General features: G+C 38.6%; 1 protein-coding gene across 2 annotated transcripts in view; it reads right to left on the reverse strand.

The window, feature by feature from the left end:
• Positions 1-21,600, reverse strand: part of Cttnbp2nl (CTTNBP2 N-terminal like) — a 42,548-nt gene extending 20,948 nt beyond the window's left edge. Inside the window, exons 1-3 of one of the 2 annotated variants that reach the window (XM_020156571.2) lie at positions 21,510-21,600; positions 8,873-8,991; positions 5,092-5,199 (exon numbers count right to left, since the gene is read on the reverse strand). In XM_020156571.2, the coding sequence (XP_020012160.1) occupies positions 5,092-5,190 (99 nt within the window). In that variant the 5' untranslated portion in view covers positions 5,191-5,199; positions 8,873-8,991; positions 21,510-21,600. Of the gene's footprint in view, positions 1-5,091; positions 5,200-8,872; positions 8,992-19,846; positions 20,657-21,509 lie in introns of those variants that run through there. The other variant, XM_074050765.1, reaches the window with a different exon arrangement.
• Positions 21,601-26,069: the final 4,469 nt, after the last annotated feature.

The following is a 26,069-nucleotide window of genomic DNA, read 5'->3' on the forward strand; positions in this document are numbered from 1 at the left end:
CCACACCCAGGTGAAAGCTGATTATCAGATGAACAGAACCAAGGACGGTGTAATTATACATTTTAATGACAGAAAGTAGAACAGAGCAGCTACAATGACATATTAATTGAAAAAAACAGGCCCATATCACAAATTAGAGAATAGAGGGTGGAAACTTCTATTGTCTCTGCAGCCTTATATAAGGGAAGGTAACTAGTTACCCAATTTCAGCCTGCAGTCCTTCAGACGGATTGGGAAAGGTCAAAATGGGGAGAGTCAGAAGCTGAGACTGAAAATTACAAGGGGGCTGTAAATATACTGTGGAGTGTTTAATTATATTTTTAAATGTGAACTGTAATGGTCACCACATGTAGCAAGGCACGAAGTATATGGTAAATCAAGCAAGCTAAAGTTGATCACTGCTACCATTTTTCTTTTTTAAAAATGATCTTAATGTGTTTTTTTTAGGATTCTAGAATTGGGTAACACATCACTCCAAAAACATAGAGTAAGTGTTCCTGACCACTGCTACTATTAATTCCAAGTAATCTGCACCAAGACTGCCCTTATCTTCATAATTCAAATGTACTAAAGGGGACTGATATAAACACGACTGGAGAAACAGGAGTAATCTTTAATGACATAAGCTATTCTTTTTTATTATGATGGGTGGTGACACCATTAAGAAAATAAATGAGAAAACAAGACTCCTTTCCCATTTTAATCCCATAAGGAACAGGAAAATTGGCTCTGCTGTAAGCCTGTAATACTTTGTTTCAGCACTCTCTTCATTTAATGATTTCTAGGTCTGGTATGGAGAAAGCAGTCAATGGTCCTATGGAAGGAAGATACTATCAGAAAAGGAAGAATGGAAAAGAGACTGAAACAGATATTTCAAAGAGAAAAGAACTCAGAGTATTAATTCAGAAAGCAAACAGAGAAAAAAAGAAATGACAAACATTTTGTAAAAGCCAGAAAAATGGAGAAAAACAAAAACAAAAACAAACTAATCCAAAGCCAGCAACCCTGAAAATCAAATCCCCGATAAAAACAAAACATATGGGAGAACCAGAAGATAATACATCCTAAAAGAGATATTGTGTAGCTCAGTCATGCAAATCCTTCGTTTAAAGAGTCTAGAAAAAATATTTTTAAATATATCCAGATAGATGAAGAAAGATAAACAACATGGCACTACTTAAAAAAAATACAGTAAGGCTGGGAGTATATAGCTCAGTGGTAGAGTGCTTGTCTACCATGTGTGAAGCCCTGAATTCAATCTCTAGCACTGGGGGGAGGGAGACAGAGCAGGAAAGGGGGGAACATGTAAAATTTTTTCTGATCCTCACAAAGTTCTCATTACTAATCAATCAGAGACTGCAAATGATTACACCCCAATCTGGCAAGAAAGGATTATCAAGATAAAAGATGTCAATTAAAAATTAAAATAGGAAAGAATTAAAATTTTTCCTATATGAATATGTCACAGTGGACAAAGATACACATCCCAGTTATTTGTATCCTTCACTACAAATACGGAAGCAAACACAAAACAATGATTTCCTGTCTGAAGAACAAACTGTTCCTTAGTATGTGAGGTGTAAATAGCATAACCAAATGGGAATACAAATAAGAATAAGCTATGAGCTGGGCACTGGTGGCTCATGTCTGTAATCCTAGCTACTCAGGAGGCAGTGATCAGGAGGATCAAGGTTCAAAGCCAGGCGAGCAAATAGTTCAAGAGATCCTATCTTGAAAGACCCTTCACAAAAAAAAAAAATAGGGCTGGTGGAGTGGTTCAAGGTGAAAGCCCCGAGTTCAAGCCCAAGTACTGCAGAAAAAAAGAGTAAGTTATGAAACTATCTTACTACAGGTTAGGCCTCTCCTAAAAACACACGATTAATAAATGACAGTCTATTTTGAGACTTGAAAACATTCATGGCAGACTTAGAGACCGAACTCATTCTCTCATACAAATGCCTTTGAAGTATTTATGAGGTTCTAGACACCTGGGGTACAAACTGGAGCCCCTTGTGGAGCTTACATTTAGTGGGAGGTGACCTAGACATAAAATAGAAAAATCCCTATAGTTTGTGATCCTTCTCAGAATGAATAAATTCTCATATTCTCACTAATCTAGTACAGATAGCCAAAAAGGAGAAATCACATTAAGTATGATTCAATTCTACAAAAATTTATTGGGTATACTTATGTGAGCAGTTCTAGTGCAAAGAAGAAAAGGAAAATGGTACTCAAACAAAGTGAGCAGTTCAAGCAAGGCTATGAAAGAATGAAAGTACATAATTGGGCCTAGAGGTTAGACTACAGCTGGGAGACTGGCAGGAAACGAGACTAGGTTCAGGCCAGTCTGTAAATGCTTGATTGTAATGCATTTAAATTTAATTTTGCAGGCAGCAAGGAGCCACAAGAAGATTGTAGAGAGAAAACTGACAAGATCAAATTGACACTAGTAATAGGCTACAAATGTAGTGGGTAAGATCAGAAAGATCTTAAATTAGGAGGCTAGATTCACTGACCAAAGGAAGAACAATTAGCATCTAAAGTCAAAATATACAGAAAGAGAAGAAGAGAATTTTGGAATCTGATCAGATATGGGGAGTAAAGAAGAGATAAGACACAAAGACACTTTGAAGTATTTAGCATGGGTGAGTAAATAGTTTGTGATGCCAGTAACTAATACAGAACACAGACAGCAAACAGGCTTTCAGGGAAAAATGCTGAGACTGTGATATATTTAGTACATATATCATATGTACCATTCATTCAGCTAACATATTCAGTACATCAGTATCTTCTTATAAAGATGTTAACTATACAGATAAAGCTGAAATTCTTCCTGACCATTACCCAATCTATCTTTCCTCTCTAAAAGTTTTAAGTATGATACAAAGCATGTGTGTGTGTATAAAACCTAATTACATAGATATTGTTTTGCAGAAGAGTTCTGCAGATTTTTCTCTCTTAGAGATCTAATTTAGTACGTAATTTTTTTTTTCATCTTTAAGACAATTACAAGACTAGAGGTGTAGCTCAACTGGTAGCAAGTGTGAGGCCTGAAGTTTGATCACTAGCATTGAAAAAACAAAACAAAACCCAAAACCATCCAAACAAAACAATTTCCACCACCACCACCAAGATGACACAATATTTCATAGTAAGGATGCATCAGTTTATGCAGCTATAACTACTACTGATGTACATTTAGGTTGTTCAGTTTCTAATACTACCCCAAACAATGGTGCAATGAACATCCTTATACGAGATAATAGTTTTGTAGAAGAGACCTATCTCTATACTTTTCTAAGGAAATAATTTTCCAAATAATAAAATTCCCAATTCAGTCTATAAATGCCTTCTTTCCATAAAGACTTTTAGCAAGCCTGTGGATGGTTTCCTCTTATTTCCCATATCATTCCTAAAAGTGGCTGAACTGACATACTAAATAAGAGATCATGGGTTTTAGTTAAAACCAAAATGTTTATGTCTTCCTTTGCTTCTCTTCTCTTTATAGGAGCAACTAGAAATAACCTCTGATTAATCCCAAATCACAAGGCCAACACATGCAAGGAAGACAGAATTAGAGGAAGTCAAAATAACAGGAATAAGCTATTTCCCTTTTTTATTTGCTTTAGTTTCAGGCTAACTAAATGTCATCAGAGTCTTCAGTGGTGTAATCGTTTCTGAAGCTCTTCCCCAACTTCCAGAGAACTGTGTTTTCTAAGTAAGTACCAATTTACAAGCTAAATTCCCCTTTTCAGGAACAAATCCACCTACATACACAAAAATCGGCCTATAGGAAGATGTCAGCTAAATGAGAAATTTGCTTATTCTTCAGGCACCTTTACACCCAAACCCCTAAATGCCACAATTTATAACATGAATGACATAGGCTAAAAAGTTTTATAGCAAACAGCTGATACCAAACATTTTTTGGCAGTATTGGTGTTTGAACTCAGGGACTCTCGTTTGCAAGGCAAGTGCTCTACCTGTGAGCCATTCCCCCAAACAATTATTTTTAAGAGCTAGGTATTACAGATGAGGTTCAGTGTTTTTATGAATGAAACAGACACTTAATCTCTTAAGAATGCAATCTTCTTTTTATAAATTCCCAATTTATGAATGACCCATATGTATGAACAACTTTTCCTGCTTCTGTTGGCTCTTTTCTGCTAGAGTAGCCACCACTGACCTGGCACTTCCCCTTCACTACCTTCATGCCCTTCTCAGGGCAGACTATTTTAGGAGCTCCCACCATCCTCAGAGAACCAAGCCAAGGGGAAAGAAGGGGAGGTTTTGTGAGATGTAGTTCTGGCTTCACTAGCTACAACTTAATATTTTTTTTCTATATCTGCTCTTTCATAAATTATCTTTTTCACATGCTGTATCTTGGAGAATGTTCCATATTATACATAAAGATCTATCTCTTATTTTCTTTAATAGCTCCATGGTATTCCATTATATATCATACTATAATTTATTTGACCACGACCCTAAGATTGTTTCTAGCATTTTGTTTCTGTGAGTGATGCTGAAACAAACAGCTTTATTTACATACATTATTGTATAAGCTTAAGAACATCAGAAGCATAAATATCTAGAGGTGGAGTGACTTCTAGCTATATTCATTATAAAGTTGAGTGGGGGGCTGGGGGCCTGGCTCAAGTGGTAAAGTGCCTAACAAGCGTGAGGCCCTGAGTTCAAACCCCAGCACCACAAAAAAAAAAAAAAGAAAGAAAAGTTGAATGGGTACTGCCAAATTCTCCTAAATGAGTTGAATAGTCAATGTGTGAGAGTGCCAGTTTCTATTCACTTTTACCAGTAAGTTTGTAAAGATACATTTTCTCTGTTCTTATAGTTGATTTGGTGAGCACAGTTTACCTAAAAACCAGTATCAGGAATTTAAGAATGTGAGCGTCCCATGTACTTTCATGTAAAATAGGTGCCATGGCATCTACTTCTTAAGAGTTTGCAGAGAATTTAACAAGAAGATGGGATATCTTAATTTGCAGGTAAACGGAAATTACAAACAATGAAATAACTTTCAAACCCCTCTTTCTTTATCCTTATTTTGTTCTTTTCCTTTTAACATACCTTTAAAGCCTCTATAACTAGGTCTCTTGCTTCAAGCTCTCCTTCAAGAATACTGAAAAGTGTCAAGAGTTCAGGCTTGCTGAGTTTTTCCAGATTCATCCTGAAAGCCTAAAACAAAGACAATAATCAAATAATCTCCAGAAGACAGAGTAAATCTGATACAATTAAGGAAAAAAAAAAGTGAGACAGAGAAGATCAACAATTACAATATTAAACACTTAAAGAAAGGAAATGGTCATAAGTAGAAGCATAAGAGCTTTGTGATGGTCACAAACTAAATGGTAAGAGAAAATAAAATTCATTGTAAATTACTGATTTTATCACAAAGATCAATTTTTAAAAATCATTTTTTTTCTAGGCATACTTACAAACACCTAGGTCTCAGAAAGAATTAGTAACTAATCTGTTCACTAGAAGTTCAAAGACCTCCCAGTTTTAGACAAACAAATTCTAAAACTGTATATAAAACATTCTGGCATCCCTCTTCAATTGTTTGAAATGAAATTTGAGAAAGATAATACTGGATCACGCCTGTAATCCTAGCTACTCAGGAGGCAGAGATCAAGAGGATGGAGGTTTGAAGCCAGCACCAGGCAAATAGTTTGGATACCCCATCTTGAAAAAACCCACTATAAAGAAGGGCTGGTAGAGTGGCTCAAGCAGTAAAAGCACCTGCCTAGCAAGCGTGAGGCCCTCAGTTTAAACCCCAGCGCAGGGCTGGCAGAGTGGCTCAAGTGGTAGAGTGTCTGCCTAACAAGTGTGAGGCCCTGAGTTCAAACCCCAGTACTGCTAAAAGGAAAATTAAAAAAAAGCTAACTAAAACATACCTCAGAAGAGCACAAGAATGCCAATTAAACCCCAGTGCAGCCCCCCAAAAAAAAAGACACGATTTTCTTTAAAATTGTCTTCCACAGAGAATAATTATAACAATGTTTATATTTCTTATTGTAAAACAGACTTAAATGTAACCATATGCAAATATGCTCTTAAATGACTTCTTAAAATATATAATTTAAAGATTTAAACAAACTGAATTTATTTGACTTAACAAGTTCCCATTTCTATAAGAATTTGCATCTTTTAAAATATGTTGAAACAGCAAATTGCATAGTACAAAACATAGTCCTTTCTACAATATTAATTTCTTTTTTTTTTTTTTTTTTGGTGGCAATGGAGTTTGAACTCAGGGCTTCATGCTTGTTAAGTAGGAGCTATACTACTTGAGCAACTCCATCAGCCCTACAAGATTAATTTCTCACAAAACACTCAGACAGAAGCTAGTCTGCTATATACTTGGAAGGTCTTCTGACCAGTGTGTATATAAGATACATTTATGTAACTTCCAAGGAAAAGCAAATACTATTTTCCCTCTCCCAGTTTTTATTTCCAAATTGTCACTCTCATACAATTTTCTTTAAAGTGACTCACAGCATGAATAGTTCAAAACTGTACAGTAATCCTTGAGGATTACTATATGCCCTTGAGGGGGCACACAAAAGTCACTGACTTCAGGGCTACTGCCTTTAAGTGAAGGAGAACATGTACAAAATGTGTGTTTCAATGTGTTACTAGATGTGTTCCAGACATGCTTTACAAATCTTTTACACACAGTAAAATACTGTAAATGTAACCTCAGCTATTACTGTTAACTTTTAAGCTAGTGAATTTTAGCAACTAGTGAGTCTAACTTCAGTATTAGAGATATGTCTCATAAATCAGGCCCAGTGACACATGCCTTGCAATCCCAGGTTCTTGGGAAGCAAAGATCAGGAGGATCATGGTTTGAGATATGTCTCAACAGTTAATGTGAAAATAAAAACTAAAAAAAAAAAAAAAAAAAAAAAAACCCAAAAAACCCAAACAACCCTCCCTCCCCCGCCACAAGCCTACTAAAGCTATATTTAATATAAGATGGTATGTTGGAAAGAACACGAGGTTCTGCAATTGACACCAATTCTTCATCTTTCGAATTGTAGGACTGGGCAACTTCCCTTTTCCAGTTATAATTAGGGAAGATGGGGGAATTGGCATTTTTTTTTTTTACATGAAGATACCCAGTATCATTTTAAGAACTAACTTCTGATTCTCAATTTTCTTATCAGTTAAGGGAAGGGATGTGTGTGTGATGATATCCAACAATCCAACCCATAAGGTTGCTGAAGACCATTAATAAATGTAAAATTTTATCAAATTCCTTATAACACCTAAATAATGATTTAATTATTAATAACTACTGTCTTCTCATTTTCCAAGAGAATTCTAAGAAACTAATTAACAAAGTTGGGGGCAGCCAAATCAATGACCTCAGAAATAACTTCGGTTATTGTTTTGTAGTTAAGAATCATAAGTAAAGAACAATGACAGCATTCTGGAAGGAAGAATGGTGAGGAATTTAAAAGTCACACTGGTTTTTTAAAGAGCGCCTCCCCACTATGGTTCATTTTTGCCTCCCTCCAAGGGAGATCACAAAGCTCAGGAAATATTCTATTTAATGTTCATCCTCTCCCCTCCCTTGATGTAAAACAAAAATAACAGGTACAGGGGAAAGGTATCCATAAATACCAATGCACAGAGTAAACCAACTGGCCTTATTAGCACCAAGATAGGAAGGTAGAAATAGAGCTAAAAATGACAATGTTCATATATATTATTCTCTTCTCTTCAAATATCTTTAGTCATTAAACATTCTCATTGAGAGATCCAAAATTGTAGCTTAAAGAAGCAATATAATACAAGTAAAACATAATGGACTAATGAGAAGTGTACAATTTTGGACTCAGCTTTGTTTGACACAGAACGGCTATATGGCATTGAAGAAGAAAATTACCTAGCTGTTCTGGCCCTGAATTTCCTAAGTAGAAGAAAACAAAGTAGATAATCTCTAGAGTCCTTCTTGGTTCCATTCTAAGTTTCTGGTAAAAATCAAGTATCTGTTAAAGTACAATTAAATAAAAATAAGGGTTGGGGGTATAGCTCAGTGGTAAAGCACTTGCCTAGAATGAGAAAGGCCTTGGGTATGACAGCCAGCATCACTCCCCCCATATACACAAAGAATAAGAGGTAAATATATAAAGAACAAAATCAGATTGGACCTAAATCAAAGCCTTTGATCTGCTATGATAAATATACATCCTCATAAAAGAATAAAGTTTATACCATCTTCAATCATGTCCAGCCTAGACAAGAAAAAATGATACTCTTTGTTAATAACATAAAGACCAATACTCTTACTTCTGCACACAAACTTGAGTATCTAGAATGTTTTATGAACACACACCAATTCATTTAACTTAGTGTTTACATGAAGTGAATGCAATACAAATACCACACAGAAGGAAAAAAGGACCACTGCTGTGTAACTGAAGAACTAAAATATTCTAATAATCTTTCTTTATAAATATTAAAATTTAGAAATTCTTTGCTATTCTATACATTTTAATCTAATTTTAAAATATATGAATTTTTTTTTTTTTTTTTTTTTGGCGGTACTGGGGCTTGAACTCAGGGGCTTCGCTTTGAGCCAATCCACGAGCCCTTTCTGTGATAGATATTTTTGAAATAAGGTCTTGAGAACTATTTGCCCAGGCTGGCTTCAAACCTCGATCCTCCTGATGTCTGCCTCCTGAGTAGCTAGGATTACAGGCAGGAGCCACTGTGCCCAGCTAATCTTAAAATATACATTATAATAAACTTTCATCTAAAATATAAAGAAAGTAAAACTGCATTAAAGTTTGGAATGACAATGATAATCCTTATGGGTGGGAATAGAGGTGATACTGACCTGATAATTGGCAGAGTCACTGGTCCTCAAGTATTAACTCTTAAGGTTTTCTTCAGTTAAAATTGGAAAAATGGACAGATATATTTAAAATGCTGTCATCATGGTGGAAGTGTCCAATGCTGCAAAATAAAAAGAAGTTTATTACCCATGTCAGCGTACTACAAACAATTTGGCAAATCCCATTAATGCTAACTGTCATTATAGTTGATGAAGCCTAACAGCTGGGAGGTTGATACTGACAAGAAAAAAGTCAGTTCTTCAAATTGAAACTGAATTAACATGAAAAGTAACAGGAATTTGACTTTCTTTTTGCAACTATAATTAGGGAAGGTTGGGGATTTTTTAAATCTTTTCTTTGTAGACAGTGTCTGCTATGTAGCCCAGGCTAGCCTTGAACACATGATCCTCCTGCCTCAGCCTATCTACTGCCATTTTAAGTACTAACTTCTGAGTGTCACTAGAGAGGACTGACTTTCTCTCCCTGAACTGGCAAAAGCCTATTTGTTTGAATAGCCATGACTTATGTACAATGCCACAATGTACTCAGAAAAATATAATTACAACTGAACTGTTCAATCTGCCAAATTTGTGTAGGGAAAATTTTCATTTTTCTACTTCCTGATAATCATAAAAAACAAACCTGTGACCTACCCATTTTGTCATATCTCCAAGTTCTATTTTTTCCTGGTTATGTCCAAAAATTAAGTGTTGAATTGTATATAAATCTTTAATGTTTTCCTAATAGTACATTAAACTCAACAAATTAAAAAAAAGAAAAAGAAAAAAGAGGGACTAAGTAATATAGCTCAGTGGTAGTGTGTGTTTAGAACATGCAAAACCCTCAGTTCAATCTCCAGCACTGCAAAAGAATGGGTGTGGTCATGGGCGTTGTGGTACACATAATCCTAGCACTCAGGAGGTGGATCTGGAATTCGAGGTCAACCTGGGCTACATAGTGAGACCCCCACCTCAAAGAGGAAAAGCAAAAAGATAGCATTTTAATTTATTCAACTTATTTATTAATTGTACTTTTTGTCTTGTTGTTTAAGGAACTGAGTCTAAAAGGCTTCTTTGAGTTACTGAAACCTAACAGTAAAATGGGGAGAATGTCAAAGGAATAAAAAATGCAGCAAATTCCTCCTTGTTTCATTCAAACAGGCATCAGTTGTTAAACTAATTATGAGTCTCTCAATTGTCCAGTCAAGAACCAACAACATACAGGCAAACCACTGAATAAGCTAGTCCATCAATTTTTGCCCAATATATAAGCAGAATTATGCATCTCAGGATTTTCAGAAACTGGCTGTTTCTAACCCACACTCATAATCAGAAATATGGCTGTAAGATTTTTGGCATGCCACATGGTGGTCTGCAGACTCACTCCCTACTTATTTTCTAAATGAGCTGTTACTTGTCATTGTCATCATCCATTAAGTGACTTTGAAAGACAAGATCATTTCAACCAGATGTTCAGTTCATTCCTTCCATTAGAATCTCTTTAAGACCCAACTTTCCTTACAGTTTACACACAGATTTTTCTAAGGCTGTCTAATGCTATAGTCTATAAATTCAAAATAAAAACCACTTGTGGACAAGCTGTCTGGATACATTATCATATTCTGTGGTACAGCCAGTTGTAATTATATTAAAAATTTCTTAATAAAAAATACATATAAATACACACAATAAAAAGTTGGACATATTTCAATACCCTAGAAGAACAAGTCCATTTAAAGGCTAAATATGAAACATTTTTATGTTACCAGTACAAGATTTCAAATGAGCTTGCTCAGCACACCATGAGGTCTATCCACAGGATAATTCCCACCAATGCAGGACCAATAACTACTAAGACAGCGTGAGTCTTTTCTTTTCTGGGGGTGGCACTGGGGTTTGAACTCAGGGCTTCATGCTTGCAAAGCAGGCACTCAATTAACTGCTTGAGCCACACTTCCAGTCCATTTTGCTCTTTTTTATTTTTTTTTTCTTGGAAATGGGGGCTCTTGAACTATTTGCTTGGTCTGGCCTTGAACTGCAGTCCTCCCAATCTCAGCCTCCCCAGTAGCTAGGATTACAGGCATGAGCCACTGGTACCCAGCTAGCATGAGTCTTTTCTAAATGAACTTTCATGTGACAAGAGTCAGAAGAGTGACGGGCATCAAAAAGGACACATGCGTACGTGCACATCCACCCTCTTTAACTGCAGTGCTGATTTTCCCTAGGAAATTCTGCTGGGGCTTGGGCTCTGCTCATTTTATTCTGACCTCTTCCCTTCTCTGGAGACTACCCAAGCTCCACTCATTCTGGTTCTAATTGCGCTTCTTTCTGAAGAAGTCCTAGCTTTTGCTCTGGAACACTGAATTAATTCTACAGGGTAACAGGCATTGTTGCCCTTTTTATTATATAGAGACAAGGTGGCAGAAAAAGAAACACCCCAACAGCTTCTAAAGCTATGCAAGCAATAGGGCAGGGCAGGGTGGAGTACAAGTAAAATGTTTGTTTGTCTAGTATCTGGGTGTGAGTATAACTTTATATGGACCTAAAGGAGTTCTTTCTTTCCAAGTGGTAGGTGATATGGAACACGAAAGACAGAAAACATTTTTAAATGATTCTTAGATGTAGTTCCTGACACAGAAACCTCAAAAACAGAACAAAACAGATTAAAACCCAACTTAGATGGGGCTGGGGAGTGGTTAGAGCACCTGCCTAGCAAGCTTGAGGCCCTGAGTTCAAAACCCCAGTGCAAAAAAAAAAAAAAAACACACCCACCCCATAAAATAAAACTCTCTTTAAAAAAAAATCAACTTAGTTAATATTTCAAAAAATCAGTTATTTTACTAGGAGATCACTCTAGTAAAACTGGACAAAAATAACTTCATTTTATACTCAAATATCAAACTTAAGCAATGTATATTTGGGCTACAACTGACTCATATTAAGGCCATTCAGTAAGTTTTTAGTATTAGTAATTAGATACAAGCAAAGATGTAAAGCAAATTTGCTCCAGCTACATAAAGACTTTCACATACACGTAAGTAAAAACAGAATATGTGTCAGTTACTTCTTAAAACTCAAAGGCTAAGACTAACATACAAAATGGGTGTTTCTGACAGCTTTCCATTAAATAACACACTGTCTTAAAAACACAGTACAAATGAAGTAATAATAAAAGAAGATCCCATTTATAAATACTAAATCTAAATATGGACAAAAATGCACTGCTATTTTTAAAAATGCATTTAAAGCAACTACTTATCAGGAGGTACAAGTGTTGATACACTACCTTGCTTCTCAAAAGAGTTAAGACTCCCCATTCTCTGGCAATTCTGGTTTTCAGAAGGGTTATTTACACATTTGGGGTAAAACAGTGCCACCACTCCAAATGATCCCACTCCTCTTTGGGCATTTTAGGGTCAGGCTAGGGAAGAAAGCAATCTTCTGACCAAGAAAGCATATTTTGAAGCAGGGTGTGGAGGCACACATCTAAAATCCCAGAACTTGGGAAGGCTGAGGGAGGAGGATCAAGAGCTTAAGACCAGCCTGGGCTATATAGCAAAACTGTCTCAAAAACAAAAACAAACCCATTTTTGCTATTACTTACAAAAGTTCTAAAATCAAGGTACAAAAACCAATCTTACTTTATAATTGTACAATATTAAGCAATATAAGTTTTATTACCAGTGCCTTAAATAAAGCTTCTCTCAGTTGAAGATAAAATATACTACTATACTATTTGTATCCCTGTTATATGTGTGTTAGTTGGGCTGAGTTGTGTCCTTCATCCCCCAGAATTATGCTGACACTCTGATTCCTAGTATGCAGAATGTGACTGCATTTGGAGACAGTCTTTAAAAAGGTCACTACAGTGGTCCCCAATCCAATAGGCTGGTGTCATTAGAAATTTGGATACAGATAGGTCAGAATATGGAGAAAAGAGCAGAAGAAACCAACAACCCTGCCAACAAACTGGTCTGAGATTTCTAGCTGCCAGAATTGTGAGAAAATAAATTTCTGTTGTTTAAGCCACCCTGTTTCTTTTTTTTTAAACAAAACTAAGCAAAAGAATATAACATTCTGACCACTTTATTACTTTTAAAGACCATAAGAACTAGATCTAAGCCTTTGCCTTAGCATGACAGTAACATAACATTGGCTTTCTCAGAATGCCTGCCTCATCAGTTTGCTTTTTTCTGGCCATACTATACACAGCATTACATAAAACAGAACAGTTTGGGCACATTTTTTAGAGATTATAAATTTAAGGATCCTTTGAGGAAGGACACTTTGCGTTACCCTGAAATATAACATGAGTAGTGCACTTACAAGGAAATCACAATGGTGTTAAGGGATCAAGATGCTTATTTATCCAATACTGTCAAGATAGACTTTGAAGTGGGTCTCAAGAGACCAGCTCTGCAGTTAAGCTAATACTCTTAAGGTCAACGTTTATAATACTGTAGTACTCTTCACAAATGCACAGTATTCTATTCAAAGCAGCTCCTAGGATACCAGACTTTCTGTATTTATGCTTACTACAGAAATGAATAAAAACATTAATCACCACTGCCTCAGAGTTCTATAGCACAATTTTCTAAGAATAATTCAATAACAACAATAAGATAACAAAATAAGATAACAAAAAGATAAGCATTTACTGAGCTGAACATTAATGTGTGCCAGACGATATTCACTCCTCACAACAACTTTAGGTGCTGCCATAACCATCATTAACAAATTCATTTCTACCACCCCCATTTAACAGATGGCAAAGCAGAAGCAGAAGGGCTGAATAACTTGAAGTCTCATAGCTAGTTATGAGGTAGGAATGGGATCTGAACATAGGTAATTTGACTTCAGAAGCTTCCTTGGAAGCCACTGTTCCTATTTTATCAGCTTTAGGAATGGTATGAAGGAACAATATACTGGACACCTGTGGCTCATGCCTGTAATCCTGGCTACTTGGGAGGCTGAGATCAGAAGGATCAAGGCTCGAGGCCAGTCCAGGCCAATAGTTTGTGAGACCCAACCCCCCATCTCCAAAATAACCAGAGCAAAATGGATTGGAGGTGTGGCTCAAGCAGTAAAGCACCTGCTTTGCAAGTGCGAAGACCTGAGTTCAAACACCAGTCCCACCAAAAAAAAAAAAAAAGAAAATGAGATTCACAAAGCTGGAAGGGACCTTAGAAATAATTTAATTCAGCACTCTCATTTTACAGAGTAGTGTTGAGTATATGAATACAATTAAACAGAACTAGGTCTAGCACTCATGTGTTTTTAAGATCCAGTTTCATCCACTTTCTGGGACACTATGACAAGTATCAGGTTTTTGTTTTGTTTAGTTCTGAGATTTATGCATCATCTCTGTGTGCATGTACATCTGTCACTTTCTCATGTTTTTATTGTATGTTGACAGCAAGATTTATATGTATACTGGAGAAAAGGAGGAAGTAGTCTTACGTTTGTAAACATTCAAACATCTTTTGCTTCACAGGAGAACATTACGGCAAAGCTATTAAAAACAGGTCTGCCTACCTGGATATGCTTCCACCCTTTTGTGTATTCTCATTGAGATAAGACCAAACCAGAAGAACTACATTAGTTTAGTTACTGGAATAGATGTTAATGAAAACGAGTAATAGTTTACATTAATAAAATCTTCTCATTGAAAATTTAAGAAAAGGTGTATCTTTTAATATCAGAATGTTAACCAAACAAAGAATGTTACATACACACAGGTAAATCTCACAACGAAACATATTAATTAGCATATACAATTAATATATGCTAATTAAAAAAGAGAAAAATTGGGCTGAGGGCATGGCTCAAGTGGTAGAGTACCTGCCTAGCAAGCATGAGGCCCTGAGTTCAAACCCCATTACTACAACAGAAAGAGAGAGAGAGAGAGAGAGAGAGAGAGAGAAAGAGGGAGGGAGGGAGGAAGGGTGGTGAATATTAACAGAAGTTTGAACTATTTCAGTATTTGTTTAGTTGACTTTATTTAGCTTAAACAAAATTATAACACAATTTCAAATATATCTGACTTTACCTATCAGTCCCTAAATTTTTGCTTTTTAAAAATAAAGCCACAACAACAAAGGCCAATAACATGTAGATTGAGTTTTATCTTCAGCAAGATAATTCCTGGGCCACAATTCTAGAGGCTGCCTGGAATGAAAAAGAACCTTTAAATGAAGTCACTAACTCCTGTGACTCCAAAACAGTAAGAAATTCCACACAAAGTATAGTATGGAGGATTAACCAAAATACAGGTAAGGCATCTGTCAAAAACTTCACGTACACCCCTAACAGAGCTGTATCTGGTGATGTTTTTCAGATCACTGGTTTAAAAAAGTTTAAAAATTTGGTAATAGTTGTTTATGCCCAACAAGAAACAGCAATTATTTTTGCTCCAGTTTTCTCAGGAACAATAAATAATTCTCCTGGGAGATAATGTGTTATGGTGGAAAGTGCATGGAATTTGGAGTATGACAGGGCTGGGTTTACATCCTAGCTCTGCCACTTCATAGTTCCTCGATCCATGGAATTTTCAGCTTCAGTTCTTCATGTATAAACTGGAGATAAGAATACATACTGCGATAGGAGGCTGTGACTGGCCAGCTCTCTCAACTCTCATCCTTGAAAAGCATTTCATGTCATCTGCAAGGATAGTGAAGATTTTCCTTTCTCCAATGGAGCATAATTGTCTATCACTGTGTCTAACCAACAAATCAAACCAAAGTGACTTCTGACTTGGCAGGTTGATCTGCTCCAAGCAAGAGGAGATGGTCGAGCTAGTTCCTGAGTCAGCTTAGGGACAAATTCAACACATATCCAAGTCAATGATATCTGCACACTACTTAGGAAAAGGACATTTTTCTGTATAGATTAGCTTGTGCCTTTAGCAATGTAAATGAAAAGCAGGTCTTTTTTTCCACTTTTTACAACTATTAATCAAGTCACAATTTTAACTTGCAATGACTGAGAAATGGGTTTTCTAAAAATATCAGGTATTGTTTTACATCAAATTAAATGCATAACAGATGTTATTTACATTTGTAACTCAGGAGTAGCTATTACATTCTGTTTTGTCGATTCATCCATTTACATATGTTTACTTTTTCTTTTTTGTGGTGCTAGGAATAGAACCCAGGACCTCACCCATGCTAGGCAAGGACTTTACCACTGAGCAACACCCCCAACTCTCCATGTCCATCTCACAGGACTCTTTGGTCAACTCCTCTATTCAATTTGATGAAATGTAGAACCTAGCAGTCTTTGGTTCAAAAATTGCTGATTGGAAAGTATATTTTACTTTGAATCCCAGTCCACAACTGGACTTCATCTTTCAGGAAATGAGCAGCCACGGAACATTTCTAACCAAGTAACCGTCATAATGAAAGCATGATTTTAGGAAGGCTAAGGCTTAAGTTACAGAACAGACATTACTGAAAAGAAACAAAGCAGAAAGAACAATGGCTAGAAAAATTTAATGGTATATAGGTGTGAGGTGAAACACGTAAACTGAAATGGTGGCAGGAGAATGAAAAAGAATGATAGAAACAAATTATTTACTTACAATAACTTAGTGACTGATTCCATTCAGGGAGGTTAAGAGGGGAAATAATTCAAGATCAGATGAGGTTTTGAGACTAGATTGCTAGAATGATTATATCATCAACAGAAACAGGGATGTTAGGAAAGGAACTGGTTTTAAGGGGGAAATGATGACTGTGATGTGAGACATGCTGAATGAGAAGCAACTGAACCCCAAAGAGGAACATGTTGAGAGTCAGCTAGTATGATAAGGGCCAAGGGCTTAGAAATAAAAAAAAAGAAGCCTTTTGAACTAGAGGTACACCTCAAGCGGTAGAGCACCTGCTTCCCAAGCATGAAGCCCTGAGTTAAAACCCCATTACCACCAACATAAAAAAAAAGAATGAAGCCTTTGGAGATGGAGTCTTTTAAAGAAAATCTCTTCTGTGTCCTTAAGGATAAGAGATAATAGGATGACACATATATAGCACTAGATCAGATCATGTTTATACCATCAGATACTAAGCCAGTTAAGAACTGTTGTTATTCATGTAACACCCATTGTTAAGAGAAAGGACTAGTTAGCAGAAAACCAAGTAATGTGACACAGCCCCCAGATTGCCAAAAAACAAAGTTATAGCTCCTCTCTCTTTTCTACCATCAGTTTTCCTTCATTCTGCTCTCCTTTATGACTTATAATTCTTAACTCTTATTAAAACAATTCATCCTGTTTTCTATTCTCTTCTTTCCTGGCTCTCACCTATGATGGCAGACCCCCACCTCTCCCACAAAGCAAGCTTCAACCTACCCTTTCCCAGCAGCTCTGCATAAAGTATGTAAGCAGATGCTCCCAAGGTTCAGGGTCAGAAATTCTTCCTTATCTGTAAACCCCACCATATTGTCCTCCTTTATTTTACTTTCTAGTTTTTATTAAACTCAATAACAATTACAGGTTATATGTAACCTTTAAACTACTGTGGTTCCAGAAGTCATTAAGGATTCATTCAACAGCAAAAGACACACTGAGATTGGAAGTTTGGTTTTGGACCTGAAATACAGAATTTGGATATACTTGGCAGGGAGGAACCATATTTCTGAATACTTTACTTCAATGCTGTTTGAAGTCCTGATTTCAACCCTCACCAACATCCAACTCCACTTTTAGGTCCCCTATTCGTATTTTCTTATCCCAATGTTGGCTGATCCTATATTTTCTCCTTACTTTTGGGGTAGCAAAGGAGGTAGTAAAAAATAAGACCAAAATAACTTTAAATTTTAAATTTAAATGATAATTTTATCATAGAAAATCCCTTAAATCTCACAGAAGGTTCAACCCTGTACAGTAAGCGTATTATCCACAAAACCATTTATGATATTCAGGATGGCAGCATCTAGGAAAGTAGAGCATGGAGTGGTGCAACTGATAATTCAGAAAGAAAACATCAGTTGGCTCAATCCTTTTTTGCATTTCTTTTCCCTCAGACCAAAAAAAAATTCCAGAAAGATAATTTGCATAGCAAAATTATAAACACATATACTCCAAGACAGACATACTCTGTTCTAACAATCCTTGCTTCAGATGTTTGACATCATGATGAATGAAAGCTTTGTTTCCCTCAATTTAGTAATCTTAACTATATATAGGTAGGTCTAATTATAATCAGAGACATTACTTTGCCTTTGCTAAAATGCTAAAGTAGTAGGATATTTAATTTCTCCCTCCCTTCCTCTCTCTGCCTCCTCAAGTGCTGGGATTACAAGTGTATACCTTCTTTAACTTTCATGCCAAATGCCAATAATAATACCTATTAATTACTGAGTGCCACCTATATTCTGGCACCTTGCTTTGTCATGTGCACACACACAAATAGAGAACTAGTTCATGTAATCCTTAAAAATGAATAGCTGTTACTTCTATCTCACAGCTGAGGAAACTGAGGTATAATGAAGACAGAAAGTTCTGTTCTTCCCCTGGGTTGCAGCCTAAGACAGTAGTAGAGGTGTGGTGTGAATCTAGGTTTGCCTTTAAACTCTGTGCTATAAATAACCTACTCTATAGCCTTGTGCTAAATAAACCATTTTCTCACACTGAAATGCTTTGAACTGAGATTTGGAACTTGATTTTTAGTTATTAGGTGAAAACATTTAGGATTTAATAATGGCCTTCAGAAACAGACTGACAAGCCTCTCCTGGGTCATCTACCACAGAGTGGACAAATTTCCTCTAGAAAGAAAGAACTGCTTCTCATCTCATGACCCTAAACACCAGTTCCATGGCAATCCCAGAGAAACACCATTCTGCTCCAGGCAGAAAAGCCAAGAATTCAAATTCTGTTTAGCACTTTAACTGGTAGCACTGCAAATATGATTCTGACAAGACACAAGTCCAATGTATTAAACCCACCACGATCAGTCAAAATCAGTCTGTATGATTACTATTAGGGACATAATAATGTTTTTTGCCCCTATTAATATATTTAGTGCTAGCTTAAAAGCACTAAATCAGGATTGGGGGTGTAGCTCAGTGGTACCATGGTTGCCTACCTACCAGATATATGGTCCTGGGTTTAATCCCCAGCACAGAAGAAAAAAATAGCAAAGCACAAAATCCATTTGTAATCTATTTAAAAAATTCCAAAGTAGATCAGTAACTTGTCAAAACCAAACACTCAGAAAACTAAAACAAAAATTAACAGTTGCTAGTATGCTCTCCTAAATTTACTTCATTCCCATTAGGTCAAAGTCTTAGAAAAACAAACTCTTAAATAACTACTACTGATTAAGTTTGTAAGTCTGGTTCAAAGATCACAACAACAAAACTGTATTATCCATCCAGCTAATATTTTCTTACAGAATTTTCAATATAGTCACTTAAGATACTGTGGTTTCATATGATACCAGATTTGGAAAATCAAGTTAAAGCAATACAAAAAGAAGCAGACTGTTTATAATTTGATGAGATATATTAAACATATACATAAAAATCTTGTGTATACAGTGTTTTTCTTCACCTAGCATGACCAAAAAGATGTTGAAAAGTTAGAGGAAAGATTTCCAAGACCGAAAAGTGTATAAAACGGGTCTCGCTTATTGTGCCAAATAATCAAATAACATTACTTGCTTTTTCCTTTCTGTTTATAAGGCCCTGGCAATCACCACTACTTTGGTTTCCTTAGTCTCTTACCTTAGTTTATTTTCTGTTCTCTGTTCATGAAATAAGATATATCTTTGGGGGATTTCCTGTTCTGCTTTTAGGTTTTTTTTTTCTCCTCTGCTATTGCTGGGGGCCCATGTCTTACCCTCCTATGGCAATAAACTGTGTTTGCTAGAGAGACCCTCCACAGTTTCTTCTTTGTGCTTCCACACTGGGTATCTGGAAACAATCACTGAGTACCAGAGTGGCTCTGAAACCTTGGACCATAACTATTCAAAAATGGTTACCTTCAGGAAGTCTATCTTCAGGAAGTCTACTCAGGAAGGTAAAAGACAACAGTCACTACAATCACTCTCTGTGACTCCAACTCTTTGCATCTTATTGCTTTCAGCTTTGGCTACAGATAACCAGTGTGAGATGGACTTGAGATTAAAAGCAAACAATGCTAAAAAAAAATGCCAAATATTAATACAAGGAAATGCTAGTTCCTAGATGATTAGTGGGGATTCAAAAGACATTAATATCAGGCCAAAATCATCAATATTTTGCACTTGAAGAAATGAAGGTCAATTTACCAAAACCTTCATGGGCATTACAGAAGAGACACTTTTTGGTAGGTACCCATGATGAATAGCTAGAATTTACCATGCCTTTATTCATCCTTATCTCTGAACTTTAAAACTGGCTCTTATTTTTGTACTCAAATTTTGGTAAATGATACTGGTGTTGTAAAACCAATGCACATCATCATATATACAGGTATTAGTTTCCCCTGTGGTAAAAACCCACTATAAAAGAGGGGCTAGAGAGTAATCAAAGGCCACAGGACCAGATTAATCATAAACCTACCCAACTGAACCTGAATTTTCTTCAAACACTTCCTGCCTTTTGTTTCAATATGCAGTACACCTTCAAGGTTAACTGCAGTCTCCCCCAGCAACAGACCAGCCCACCTCAAACTGGGAGATACTGATTCTTAACGGATTGCTATTTATTCACTTAGCTATTCTGCTTCACTTGAAAACAGGCTGTTATTCATTGACTGTCAAACAATATACACTGCATTCCGACCCACACTGGGCCAACTGCAGCGATCCAACACACCCACCTCACTGGGAAACATGACGACTTTTTCCCCTCAGGTTCTCAGAGAAGAAATAGGGTGAAAAGCCACAATAAAACACAACTCCAGCCTAAAAAGAAAACATCACACACACACACCCCCTTAAAAGCTGGGTTCTCCTGCAAGGAATAGGAAGAAATGAGAAGGGGAGGAGGTAGTTTACCATTTCCCTTTCTTCCAGAGTCTAAAACCGTCCCGAAGCAGGGTAGGTTTCGACTCCCCGCGGGAGAACAGAGGATGGAGGGGCTGCAGAAGCCACGCCGAGCATCAGAGAGTGGGGGATGGGAGGCCTGAAAAGGGGGGAAGGGGCTTCCACTATGGCGTGCCGGTCGAGGTCGGGTCTTTGATTTTTGCTTCCATCTACCCCTGTTTTCTTGGGGGAAAACACTGATTTTATCTTAGGGAGAAAAGAGCTCTAGTCCCACCCCAACGAGCAGGGACAGGTGTAGAGAGGGGCGCCTGGCCTTCCCGGGATACAAAATAAAGGTGGGGGCGGCCGCGCAGAGAATGGGAACCTGAGAATCCTCCATCAAGAAGGAGGCGCTGGGCAGGAAGGGCCTTCAAATACGGGGTGTCAGGGGGGAAGGCCCTTTTGAGGGGCTAGGAACTGACGAGGGACAATAAGTAGCTGCGAGGACCCTCGAAGGATGAGAAGCCACCTCCTCGGGGAATACCGGGAGGTGGAGGAGACGGCCCCGCCCCCTCAGGGGACCGGCCCAGCGGCACTTGGGACGGTGGCGGGAGGTCACCGGTGCCACTATCCTCTCTTTTCTCTTGAAAACCCGGCCTCCCCGTCCCCGCCAAGCCCCAGCACCAACAGCTCCTACCTTTTCACGGTGCTCCGGCATCCGCTCCCAAGCCGCCTCCGCCACCCGCTCCCCATCCACAGCCTTCAGGAGCCCCGCCCACTCAACCGCCGGCGGGGGCATTGGCACTCACCAGAGCCAATCGCCACCTCGTCTCTGCAGTGCCGGCCCCAATCCGCATCGGCCGGAGGAGGGGCTTCTCCAATGTCATTCAGGCTCCTCCCGGGGCCCCAAGATCCCTTTTGTTTGGAGAGAGCCAGGCTGGGATTGAGCTCGCGTCACTTCCGGGGGGAAGCGCCCTCCTCCAGCGGGGGCTTGAGGCTGGGCTCGAGCCCTTGGCGACTTGGGTTCTCCAACTTTCCATCTCCTGTGAGGGCGTCTTTTACCCTGATTATACTATAGGAATGGCGGGGCTTCTGGTGGTTTGACTGATTGAGATTTCATCAAAATATTAATAAATGTTGTTGAATTTTGGTGTCTGCTTTAGAACTAGTTGTTGAAAATCTGCTAGCGTGACTAACTCGCCCCCTCTTTTTTTTTTTTTTTTCCTGGACCCGCCTGTGGGTGTGGTGCTGGAAACAAGGGTGCAAAGATGGAGCACCCAGAGACCACGGTTCTCTGTTCACTTTATGTGCTGGAGTCCTTGCATAGCATCCGGAAGGCTTACAGCCTGCTAACCTGCTTTCCAGGCAGAAGTCAAATAATCGCAATTTGTGTGTCATTTTTCCACACTTTTCTTGCCAAATTGAGGGGACTTTTTTGTGTCCTTGGCCCCATTAAACGGTGGGGCTGTGGCGTTTGTAGTGACAGTTGGATGCAGGAATGTCTGATCTTGTGAACACAGGAATGCAGATCTTACTGGTGATGGTGAGTCCTAGGCAGGGCTAAGTAACCCAGAGGGAAGAGGATACAGTCTTACCTGGGGTCATATTTTCTGGTTTCCTTTTCCACAGGCTGTACTTCAGCTCACAGATTGATTCAGCTGGTTAAATTAGTAATAACTGCATTGTTTTAAATAGAATACAATAAACACACAACAAATATAATGTAAGGTATTACTTTTAATGCAATATTCCTAATCTTAAACAATTATTATTAGTGAGACAGTATTAGGAACCTAGACAAACACAGTCCTCAAGGCAAATGCAGCCTGCCCTCATGAAGTTTACAATTTGGTGGAGAGATGTCAGCCAGTACAGTCATAGCTGGAAGGCAATAATACACTATTATGTCATCACTGGGCCATCAGTACTGTTTGAGAAATCTGTTCCACTCTGAAAGGTAGATATCACTGTGTCCACTTTACATACGAGAAGATAGAGATTCAGAGAAATCAAGTGAAATCATGGAGCTAATAATAGAAAAGAAGGAACTTCCAACAAGGACATGCGACTCCAAACCTGTGCAGTATTCTGCTTACCACATACTGGCTCTCACCAGGACAGCGATCCAGAAAAGAGGCATTCCTGGTTATAAAGCCAGCATTAGAGCCAGGAAAACAGCTTTATGCCTTCCCCCTTATTGATGGTGGGCTTGTCAGGGTCATCTCTACACTATCTTTGAAGGACAGGGAGATTGTGCATTGAGGTGCTTCACAACAGCCCAGGTGCTTTGGGGTTAAGTTTAGACTGACATGAGGCCTTGTGTTCAGAAAGACAATCTGAAAAATAAGATGAAGGGCCAGTCTCATAATAGGTGCTCACTATACACTGACTCGACTTAAAACAAATGCCTGAAATGGTTAAAAACAGACTATTAAAAGCTGGAATAGGCCCACAAACTTGAAAAATCCCATTTCCTCCTCCTCCCTTTTGCTTTGCCTATGGGTGTGCAATGAGGAAGTGCCTCATCGCCTGACAATGAGACAGATGTGGGACAACAGGCTTTTTCTGCTGGCTTCTGAGTCACTCTAAGATTGTTCTAGTGAATCAGCTTCTCCCTCCTCCACCTCCCTCCCTTAATCCACCACAATCCATTCTACTCCAAATCTGATCTGGTGAGAGCAGTACCTGTGGCCCACTTCCTTTAGCAACAGACAACTCCTCTGACTCCCTGGGTTCTCTTCTGCCCATTCCTGAGCTAGTTGGGAAGGATTCAGCAAGAATGAGATCAACCCTGCCTGTAGGATTCAGATTCCTGAGGGTGTTTAGATTGCTTTCCTTTGAATTTGTCACCCCTGGAGGTAATGGCCAGGCAGAGCTTGTGAACTTCAGCTAATCTTTAGGCTGCAGCAGTATAAATCAATTCTGAAGTCTTGTAATTCTTCAATACTTAAAACATGTAAATAAATTCAGAGTCTTTATGCAGAGAGGTAGAAAGTGGGCTCAAAAGAATATCTTAAATCTTTGTAACATCATATAGTATGTTTATATCTCATTTTATCAACCCATTGGTAAATATTTATTAAATGCCTACTGTATGTCAGGCTATAGCTTTATAAAGAAATGGTAAAAGATTGCAGATTAGATTGAGTTTTCTCCAAATAGGTAAACTTTCTAGGTAGGTGTTCTATAAATGTTTATTGCTGGCTTGGGGAGGCAGTGATGGAGTAAAAGAGTTTAGACTGGAAGTTAAAAAAAAAAAAATTCAGCATCTGGTTCCTGCTCTGTCATAAGCTGTATTCCTTTCCTAGGGCTGTGGTTACAAATTACCACAATGTGGGTGGCTTAGAACAACAGAAATTCATTCTCTTTCTGTCTGGAGGTCAGAGGTTGACAGGTTGTCTCCTCATGCCAGCTCTGAACTTCATCCATTCCATGCTTGTCTCCTTGCTTCTAGGGGCTCCCAAAAGTCCTTGGCACTCCTGGCTATCGTGTCACCCCAATCTCTGCCTCCATCATCACCTGGCCTCCTTCCTCCTTGTCTAGTGTTTCTATATGTCCTGTCCTCTTTCATAAGGACACCAGTCATATCGAATTTATTGGGAGTGTCTTTTTTTGGGGGGGGGCGGGGAGGAACTGGGGCTTGAACTCAGGGCCTCATGCTTCCTAGGCTTGCTAGGCAGGCACTCTTATCACTTGAGCTACTCCGCCAGCCCTTCATGTTGGAGTTAGAGCCAACGATAACCCACTATGATCTCATCTTTTGTTTGGTTTTTGAGACAGGATCTCACTATGTAGCCTATGCTGTCTGGAACTCACTTCGTAGCCCTTGAACTTGTGACCCTGCCTCAGCTTCCCAAGTAGCTGGGTTTATAGATGCACATCACCACACTGGACAGATCTCATCCTAATTCATTACATCTGCAAAGACCCTATTTCCAAATAAGCCCACATACTGGGGTTCTAGGAGATAGGAATTTTATTTTATTTTTTTTTTGGTGGTAGTAGAGTTTGAACTCCAGGCTTCAGCTTGCTAGGCAGGCGCTCTACCACTTTAGCCATTCTGCCAGCCCCTTTTTTGTGTTGGATATTTTTGAGATAGGGTCTACTGAACTATTTGCCTGGGCTGGCTTGGAATGGTGATCATCTCCATCTCTGTCTACTGAGTAGCTAGGATTACAGGCATGAGCCACCAGTGCCTGGCCTGGATATGACTTTTAGGGGACATAACTCATCCCAGTACGCAATCCTACTTGACAAAGCATTCTCCCCATTTTGTTCTAACTTCATTGGTAAATGGCATGAAAGTAAAGGACTGATTCCTAAAGAATTAGTAAGATAGGAAAATGGGAGAAGGCAGTAAATATCTTAAAACTTGATTCATAGGATACTTGGAGCTCAGTATCAATTTTCCTGGAGTGATGTGTGTAGTTTGAACTAGTTTGAACTAGTTTGAACTGGGGGTGTAGCTCAGTGATAGAGTGCTTGCCTAACATGTGCAAGGCTGAATTAGATCTTCAAAACCACATGAAAAACAAAACAAGGGAAAGCAAGAGGGGAGCAAACAGTGTCAATGTAGGGAAAAGGAGAGGTATGGGCAGTGTGACCTGAACCTCAGTTTCCTCCTTTGTAAAATGATGTAACAGTCTCTGCCCAGAGCACCAGGTGGTTGCGAGTATCCAAGTGCGCTGCTGTACATGGAAGGAGCTGGTCAACTCTACAAGGGATTATTGTAGATCCCTGCTCTCCAACTAAGCATCTGAGGCTTTAGAATAGAGTCCTTGTAGTTCCCACCCAGGGAATATATTGGGATGCTGGGTGAGCTAGATGAAGAAGCGAAGAAGCTGGAGTGAATGGGGAAAGCGGGGTGGTGGGTCTTTCCTCTCCCTCATCCAATCCAGAAGCCAGAGAGGGCTCCCTAGCCGGGATCCAGGCTGAAGCTGAAGGAATGTGTGCTCTTCCCTGCTCCCTGCATTTTCCCTCATCATTTGTCTCCACGAAAGCCTTTCTTAGTAGTCCTTAAATATACTTTTCCTGCTTGGATCTGGGCGGCGGGGGCACCCGAGGAGTTCTGAGATTTTTTTGGGGTGTGTCTCTAACTGCGTTACCGAGCCTATTGCGCTCTCTAGTGTTAAGAGAGGAATATTGCAGCTGTCAGCTTCTCTCCTAGCTAACTTTGAAGACCGACCTCCTTTTATGGATGTGGGTTGAAAGTACAGCAAGGTAGGGGATTCCAAACAGGCAGTTCAAAAAGCCAACC

Source organism: Castor canadensis, chromosome 12 (assembly GCF_047511655.1).
Source record: "Castor canadensis chromosome 12, mCasCan1.hap1v2, whole genome shotgun sequence".
NCBI classification, from domain to species: Eukaryota; Metazoa; Chordata; class Mammalia; order Rodentia; family Castoridae; genus Castor; species Castor canadensis.